Raw genomic sequence first — 9,516 nt, 5'->3', positions numbered from 1 at the left:
TCTTAAGTCTAGAATTCAAATATATGAAGTACTTAAAAAATGAACTTATAGTTTAAATGATATGGACGGTTTAATTTAGCTAAGGTGAAATAAAAGGGTGGATTTATGTGTGAGCGAAGGGAGTGAGTGGGCTGTCACATGCTGCCATGCCTGTCATATCACTGACAAAGGTGGGGGCTACTAGTTGTATTTGATGAAGTATATCTCTGGTACAGCAAAAAGGTGAGAATGGAATATTCACAGCGGCACGAATCTGAATGCATGCATGAACGATGGATTGGTTACCGGTACATGACGGAACTGCTCAAAATGACTTTGCGTGCCATGGGGCGCATGCGTCGGCGATTGGGAGCGCGAGAACGGAAGGGTGGGTGTTGGGCTGTTGGGGTTCAAATTCAATGGGCGGCGCCGCTTCGTTTAAATGACTGATTAAATGTACGTACGAGAGAAGATCAAATGACTGATAAAATGCATTTGAATGAGAGAAAGTGTTAGGAGAGGTGACTGAGTTGAAACTGAATGACAAAATGAAATTTGAATGAGAGAATGCATTTTCAAGTTTTTTTTTTCTCTCTTGGTGTAACTTTTACCTTCATAGTGAAACTTGAAATGCTGAATCTACACAAACCAATTTGCAGGAGCCAAGAGGTACGTACTCCAGAGTTTGCAGGAATCATTCATTCAGTGAATGGAAAGGGGCTGGTAGCCCTCTGGCTCCAAAAAATATACTGTAGTTCACAGAAAAATGTGAAAATCCATGCGCACAATGTCATTCCACTACGTACATGTGATGAAATATAGTCCAGTTTAGCTACATTTTCAGTCAGCTGACTTTTCGAGTTCAGGTCAGTCGATTTTTGAATGATGGAAGGAGAAGGAGAAGGAAGGCCTCGCCAGAGAGAAGGAATGGGCTCACCGTCATCACCCCACTATCTATCTTAAGGTTCGGGGCGGGGGCGGTGGTAGCCGGCGGTGGTGACCGGAGAAAAAGCTCGGTGTGAGGGATGGCCGGGGTGGCGGAAGACCGGTGGTGGGGGGATGGTTTAGGGGAGGGCGGGGCGGCGAGGCGGGGGCCAGCGGTTAGGGCTGGGCTGAATGGGCAGGTGAGCAAGAGGAAGAAGAGATGGAAGGTTGAAGATGAACAGTGTCGGTTGGATCTTGGTCTAACGGTTGAAACAGGAGGAGAATCGACTGACCCTTTCTCGGATTTCAGTCAACTGTCGCCTAGCCGCTCCCGATATAGTCAGTACTCGAATAACGGTTAGCAGCCTCATCAAAACTCAAAAGAGTGCTTCAAGATGATCTTCGCATATGTATAGTTATATGTCCATTGTTGAAAAATTACAAAATGCCATGCGTATCACAAGTCACAACCCATGTTATATTCACAACAGCAATAGAATCTTTTTGACATGCCAAACATGAGTAATCTCTCCATGTTCGGACACATTATCAGGAAATCATCTTCACGTCAGTATCTCATCCATCTACCAGAGCAGATTCAGTAATCGGCACACAGCCAGAAGAAGCAGCTATATTATGTGTAGATATACTTCTTGACCTTTTTGCATTCAACATCCATCTTCCCGGCAGCAGCAACGGTGACGTGCGGTTGTTTAGGATGCTAGGGACGCTGGCACTAAACATTTCCGCTCACGCTGACCGTGGGAGTACTGACGGTGGGCTTCTGGAAGTCCCTTACCACCGCCGTCCCATCGCTGCCATCGTTGCTAGCCCTCCAGGACCGGTCCTTCTTCCGCTGGGGTTTCCTGTGCTGCTTCTGTGATGCCTGGTGCTGCTTCTTCTTTCCAGTGACATTGGATCCTTCGGTGGCGGCCAAGTCGAAAGACTCGAGGTCACTCAAGAGCAGCCTCATGTCTGGACCTCCTGTTCTACCATCCTGTTCATCGGAGTCCTCACTGCCAGATTCGTCAGCTGCTGAAGCAGTCGGGCCTTCTGCTGCTGCTGCAACGGTAGATTCTCTTGCTTCTACTTCATCATCCGTGACAACACCAGGAGGGAGTTCATAGTGCGGGATTTTGCCGTCGATGTAGTCCTTGAGTATCTGCCTAGCAGCCCTGGTCTCGTCAGGCAGCCCGCCATGGCTGACATGGCCCCGAGACGCGCAGTATGCCCGCAACAGCTCGGCTGCAGTCGGTGCCCGGGATTGTGATTCGTATGGCTTTGGCTTCGGCAAGGTGATTTTGTAAATCTGCTCCAGGACGTCTCTTGGGACACGATCTGCCACCACTTGTATGGCTTCCCTGTGCTTTGTCATCCGATCGATCGGCAAGACACCGCATGACACCATCTCATGCCTCGAGCTTGAGAATGAAGGGAAGACCAGACCAGGACAATCACACAGCATGAGCTCTTCAGAGATTATCAATGTCTGGAAATGTTTCGTCTTACCGGGTGTGTGAGTGACACCGGTCTTCTTCTCGCCAACTAAAGCATTTATCGTGGAACTCTTCCCGACGTTTGGATAACCAACAAATCCAGCAACTACATGTTTAGCCACTGATGGAACAGAATCGGTAGAACTTGCTTCTTGTTCCCCTTTACTAGCTGACGTCCTTCTTTGTGCTGCGATAGATTTCGCTTCAGCTTGCAACCTCATCAAAAGCTCTTCCCTGCCATATATCTTGGTATCCATATCAGGTGAAGCAGAATTTTCTTCACCACTCGACATCTTTCCTTCTAATGTGGCAGTAGCAGCTTTAGCAGACCAGAAAACATGAAGAATATCGTGCTCCTTGAAATAATCTGCCCATATTTTTCTGTATTTGGGCCAAATTTACAAGGACGTCATTTCATAGTCATGCTATATAGTACAACAAATTAATCACAATGGACAAGGTGCAGACCTGATATTTAAAGGTAGTAGATCAGCCTTGTTGACAAGGAGCATTGTTCTCTTGTGTTCGTCAAGTTCCTTTGCATATACCTAGTACATATAAGACTCATCAGATCAAGAAAAGGCTGCAGAATCCGCAACAGAACACATTAGGTACAACAAATGATTTTGTTGTCAACACATGTACCTATCATGAATGCACAACAGTATTTTACTTCTGTAGCAGAGAACATGGAAAGTTCATCTTAATATGGAGAATAGAAAAACAAGACTGAGATCACAGATCATGCTAGCAAGATAATTCTAATAGAGAAGATCTATGAGAAGGTTGCTTTATGTATGTTTGCTCATGATAGACAGAAAACCAGGATTTGCTTCAGCCACAGATACAGGAAACAAGCACATTCTAATAATATAGCTGTTGCAAGCTTCCAACTTGCAAATACTTGCACCAGAAGATTAATAAGCATGTAGTCTCCGAATGAGAATTCATGAACAGCTCTTCTGGACCAATGTTGCTACTATTGGCTTCCATGCACAAAACTGGACACTGGACAAACTTAAACCAGGGACAAGCTGCAATCATTTTGCTATGCGTGGTAAATATTCCTTGAGTTAACCAAGTTACTACAGGAACAAGATAAGAAGTACCTCAAGGTCAGGACATCGGTAGAATAAGGGATCTCGAGCATCAACTACCATGACCAGCTTCATGGAAGACAGAAAACAATAGTCAGTACTTCTGCATGATATTCCTTATGTGTTGCTTATCTTCAGTCAAGGTACAGTAATAGGATTGAGCACAACAGAGTAGCATATTTACAGGATAGGATATACAGTAGTAAGAGTACGCGTTATATTAATTCAGCGTCATTACTTAGCACAGAAAGAGCATGTGTGACCTTACAAATGCATCCGCTACTCATTTCTTAGAGAATATAACACAGCAGATGGGGTCAAACAAAAAAATATTGTGCTAACACCTAACAGGATTTATGGGTGACAATGGCAGCGAAAGTGGAGCATTACTCACCAAATCACCGCGTTCAATTACTCTCCAGAGCTGTCTCCAGATGTCAATGTTCTTCTCGAAAGGTGTAAGGACAAGCTTATCATTCTCTTCCAATCTACGTACAAGAATTAATCAGAGCATTTTAGTATGTCAAATGGCACAATAAGACACAGCAAGCACCACATTTGTAAGAAAAATGACTGCCGCAACATACGCAGAAGATGTACACTGATGCTCACGCACGCAATCCATGAGAAGAATCCATGACACAAATGCTCAAAACATGGTGCTACTACTACCAAATACCATTATGTGTTCCATACAAAAATCAATGGTACAGGCGTACGGCTAATAAGATAAGCTGAGATTATCAGTCCTACAACATGCATTTTGCAACCGAATTCTCTTCAAACTAGAAAGTTCCGAATCACAAATTAAGTAAAAACACAGCTCGGCACCAACCTCGCAAGATTCCTCCGCCACTCAAGGAACGCCTGCCGCTCGCTCGTGTCGAGCTCCTCCGCGGTCATCCGATTAGTCCACGGCGGACTGCAATCACGGGGCCACACACACACACAGTCAGATCAAAACCACAACCCCTAATGAACTCAAAACAACAGAACAAGTAAAGCAAGAGCAATCAGGGGCACTCACCGCCTTGGAACCCCCAGGCTGTTGGCGTGCAGCGCCTCTTGCTCCTTCCGAAGCCTTCGCCTCTCCTCGGCTGTCTCCCCCGTCGCATCCCTGCGCCCCAATCAATCCAACCGTTTCAGACCAAACACCATTTCCAACCAATACAGCCCGGAACCGACGAACATGTCTCGCTGGAGGGAGGGCAGGTCAGGCGGCTTACAGGTCGATGATGAGGTCGGAGGAGGAGGCGGAGGCGGCGGCGGCGAGGGCGGAATGGAGGCGGTCCTCCTCGGCGGCGCGCTGGAGGACGGCGTCGATCTCGCTGACGTCGATGACCGACTCGAGGGGCGGCGCGCGGCGGCGGGAGGAGGAGGCGAGCGCCTCGCCCCGCTCCTTGGCGGCCGCCGCCGCCCTGTTCTGCTGCCGTATGAGCGCGCGGCCCAGGTCCTCCGCCCCCTTCCCCCCGCCCTTCTTCCCGCGGCTCGCCATCGCGTGGAGACAAGGGACGCCGGCCCTGGCCCAGGAACCGTCGGGGATATCGGCCGGCGGCGAGGAGCTTGGAGGCGGAGCGCTGGGCGGGGCTAGGGTTTTAGCGAGGAGGAGGGGGAGGAAGAGGAGGCGTGCTGGAGGAAGAGGACGATGCGACGAAGAGGAGAAAAGGTGTGGCAAAGGGGAGACATGGAGTTCGTTTTCTCCTGTGGGTGAGCCTCTGACGTCGGGACCCCACCTGACAGAGGGCGTATGCGCTGACGCAGCCCACAAGCCAGTTTCAAACAGTACTACTCCCTCCGCCCGAAAATACTTGTGATCAAAATGGACAAAAAAGATGTATTTATAACTAAAATACATCTATATACATTTTTTTATTCATTTTGATGACAAATATTTTCGGACGGAGGGACTACTATATTTCAGATCCTCTTTCCACACAAATTCCAGCTGTAAAGATGGTAGAAATGAAAAATAAAGCACCCTGATAAGTGTCATACCTAGCATGAAACAATTTCACCCTAATAACTTTTTATGGCAACTTTTTAAAGAGGATTGCAACTTTAGTAGTGAGAGCATCTTACACAGGCGCGCGGTTGCGAGACACGCTATTTTTTTTCCAGCACAGAAATAGTGTTTTAGCGCGCGCATGAGGGTTTTTGCTTTAGCATAATTCAAGCCCCACGCCACAAGCTAATTCATACGATGCAAATAAAACTAGATAACTAGATATAAAACGGTGCAAATAAAACTAGATAATAAAACTACTCCTCATCCTTCTCGGTGGTGTAGTCTGACCACGTAAACGCATCGACCCACCGAGGATCGTCCTTGTCCCAGGTCGACGCAGGTCTCACCTTGCACTGAGCTTCCGCCAGTTCCTTCCACGCACGCTTGTCCGTCCGACGCGCGGCTAGCTTTGCCCACCTCTGCGCCCAGAACTCGTTCTCGGCGATGACATCATGTGGGAAGTGGTCGCGCCACACCACCATGGCGTGCTCATTTGCCTCGATGATGAGGAGGCAGCGCTCCCGCCTCCGCTGGAGGCGGCGATCCTCCTCGATGATTCGTGGGGGAGGCGCGAGTTCCTGCGCCTGCTCGCGCGTTCGCACGTCAGAGAACTTCATCTGCGCCCGTGGCCTCCCGACGCGCCACGTCACCGCATCGTATGTGCAGGCAGCCTCGTCGGCAGTTTCAAACGTTCCGAGCCCAAGGCATGTATCGCCGGAGCGGATCTCCACGTAATACACGCCAGAGGGGCGGAGGCGGACGCCTCGGAAGCCCGAGCTGCTCCGGGTGCGCGGCGGCATGGCGGGGCGCTGGAAGAGGCGGGGGAGAAGGCGCAGCGGCGGCGGTGCTGGAAGAGGCGGGGGAGAAGGCGCGGCGGGAGGGGGCGATGGGCATCGAAAGAGGCAAGGAAGAAGGCGCGGCGAGAGAGAGAAAGGGTGGCGGTTGGCGGACGCACGCGCTCGGCTTTTAACCGCGCTGGATGACATGCGGCGATGCTGCTTTTTCCCTTACGCGCGCCAATTTTTTTCACGCGCCGGCTGGAGCACGCCAAACGACCTCCCGCGCGCCAAATTGTTGTTCTTTTCAGCGCTCTGGTAATCTAGCGCGCCCTGTTGAGATGCTCTGAAGCATGACAACTTTCTGTTTGGATGGCATGTTTGAGTTTTTAGGATTTGTTTTTTTTTTCAGATGGCAATTTTCGTGTAAAAAAGTCAGAGTGGTGTTACTTCGTGCCACACGTGTGGCATTTATCATTTGGGGGGAAAAGCAACATAGAAACAACAGAGACAGTTCTACTCTCTCCGTCATAATATAAGAGTGTCAAAAGACGCAAGGAGTAACAACCAGCAAGTTTCATATATACTCATGAATATGTTAGAAAAAGATATTGGAGTGAATGCTGAAAACCCTAACAGTGTGTTTTATCTATAAAACCATAACTTTAAAGCAATCAAGAAAATGTGTGTTATCTATGTAAATCAATATATACACAATGTTGCAGCATCTATAATGTCAGGAAGATATGGATCTTAAGCAATAAACGTCGCTTGCATATTTAGACACCTACGTAGATACACTGGATACAAGGTGAAGAAAACACGTTAATGCTCCAAGGGTACACAAACAAGTCAGCAAAAATATATTGGAGAAGATATAACATTAAAGCTGTCTAGAAACGTTATTACATACAAAATATCATTGTCCACGATGTAATGTAGAAATATATAGATCTTGAGCGATAAAAATAGGTTGCAACTTTAGGATATGGACATCAATGTCATAGATATAAGGGGAATGAGCCTTAAAGAAAGGAAATTTTCAGAGCCTTTTTTATCCCTGTATTACTATTTGTAGTTTTCTTACCATGTGTGTTTTTTCCTGTTGGATCGTTAAGCATTGAATTGAAATGTTTGACACATTGTGCAATTAAGCAATATTTTCTATGTTTTCACATGGGGCCTTGGGGTATTTTTTTGGGTAGAGTTATACGCGGTAAGGGCTTTTATACTCACGGAAATATATTTTTGACCCGGGGTTTGCCCGTTCCTGGTTGGGCCACTAAAGCCAAGCAAATACAGTGTAATGTTATATTATAATGTAACACTTGTACAATCAACTAAAATTTATTATTTTATACAAAATGATGGTTGACATGTGTATAAGTGCTTCTATTAGGTGGGATCTATCTTAAGACTCAGACATGGTCTTAAAGACTATTATATTTTCTCGGTTTTCTGTTGAAAGGAACATTTTGAGTGTTTTATTTTGTACGAGGCGTGTCAGGTTTTAAATTATACTTTAAATTTAAGAAAGGGAAATGGTACAAAGGACCTACTAAAAAATTCTTCCTAATGATTAAAAATCTACAAACATCTTAGGAAATTTGCACCATCCAAAGAAGAGCAAAGGTTTCTAATTTTGCATGCGACACTTCCAATCAAATTCATGTAAAATAATTCCATTTAAAACACTAAATTTGTAAACCTGAGAATTCATCGAATACACTTTCGATATGTTGTCAATACAGTTTCTCCATCCATCTTTCTTTGCCACAAAATATACCTACAGTGGTAATTAATTAAACTACAAAAAATTCAAAAATAAAGTACTACTATTGGCTTCTGCAGCATACATGAGATTCTGCAACTGACTGAAATTTCATAAAACCAAATGTATAAATGCAAACTTACTGCAAATATAACACCTCTGTCTCATCAAAATAAGAAACAATCATCACCTATATGTGCCATAGCACGGGGAGATCAGCCACAAAACACACCCACATATCTGAAAAAATTCATAGTTTTCGTATAAACATAGAAATAAATAGATCCACACAATCATTCATTATCAAGCACAACAAAGTCCATAACCAGAGTCTCATCAGTGGCACACCTGCATGTGTATCATTCTTCTGAGCAACATCCTTTTAGCAACAAGACGAGCTCGTCGTAGGAGTCATCTTCGACAATATGTTGCTCGAGGATGTTCATGAACTGCAATAGAGTGGAGAATGCAGTATCCTGGAGGTGAGTGATGTTGCCATGGCACCACACAACCTCAGTCAAGTACCTTCCATCGTTCATGATTGTTAGGAGGGTAGTGAAGTTAGGTGGTTGGAGGTTCAGGATCCCGTGGCAGGGGTTTATTTCATTCCATGAGAAGCATACACTAGTGCTTGTCTTCCTTTAAGATAATCGTAAAATCCTAAAGTAATAGCTCGGTGGTACAAAGATTCAAGATGCATTCTAAATGGTATAGTAGGTTCATTTTTTTGTTAAGCTAGCTATTGTCAAATGCATTTGAATATAATTGTTATTTCTTGTAAGTGAACAAGATGAATTTACCTGGCCACGACTAATGTCACAACCCTGATAGGCTTGTGGTCCATCACCTAGATCCCAATGCCACAAACCATGTGTATTATCAATAAAAATATTCAAGTGAACTAAGACCAAAAGGTTGCGACAGATAACTGAAACCCCTTTAACCAGTATAACAAAAAAAATCTAGGACTTTTTATACTAGCAAGATCTGTCGAATCCCTTCAACCAAACTGATAGCGGGTTTCATACAGAACTAAACATCGGTTTGGTTGAAGGGATTCGATAGATCTTTCTAGTTTAATAAGTCCTATTTTTTTTATACTGGTTAAAGGGGTATAAATTATCTGTGGCAACCTTTTGGTCTTAGTTCACTTGAATATTTTTATTGATAATACACATGGTTTGTGGCATAGGGATCCAGGCGATGAACCACAAGCCTCTATGGGTTGTGACATCAATCGTGGCCAGGTAAATTCTCCTTGTTTACATACAAGAAACAACAACTACAATCAAATGCATTTGACAATAGCTAGCTTAACAAAATAAATTTGAACCTAGTTTACCATTTAGAATACATTTTGAATCTCTATACCACCGAGCTAATACTTTTACATTTTATGATTATCTTAAACGCAGACAAACACTGTCTGCTTCTCGTGGAATGAGATAAACCCCTACGACCGGATCCT

General features: G+C 45.1%; 1 protein-coding gene across 1 annotated transcript; it reads right to left on the bottom strand.

The window, feature by feature from the left end:
- Window positions 1-1,286: 1,286 nt before the first annotated feature.
- Window positions 1,287-5,140, bottom strand: LOC119307194 (GTPase LSG1-1-like). The gene is made up of 7 exons (XM_037583290.1): window positions 4,723-5,140; window positions 4,524-4,613; window positions 4,332-4,418; window positions 3,891-3,984; window positions 3,509-3,565; window positions 2,868-2,947; window positions 1,287-2,780 (listed from the first exon to the last, which is right to left on the bottom strand). Exons 1-7 carry the CDS (start codon window positions 4,989-4,991, stop codon window positions 1,640-1,642), a joined length of 1,818 nt encoding a protein of 605 aa, XP_037439187.1. The 5' UTR covers window positions 4,992-5,140; the 3' UTR covers window positions 1,287-1,639.
- Window positions 5,141-9,516: the final 4,376 nt, after the last annotated feature.

This window comes from Triticum dicoccoides, chromosome 5B, assembly GCF_002162155.2.
Source record: "Triticum dicoccoides isolate Atlit2015 ecotype Zavitan chromosome 5B, WEW_v2.0, whole genome shotgun sequence".
Lineage (NCBI taxonomy): Eukaryota > Viridiplantae > Streptophyta > Magnoliopsida > Poales > Poaceae > Triticum > Triticum dicoccoides.
Note: the sequence above shows the minus strand (reverse complement) of the source record. Positions and strands in the feature narration are given on the sequence as shown.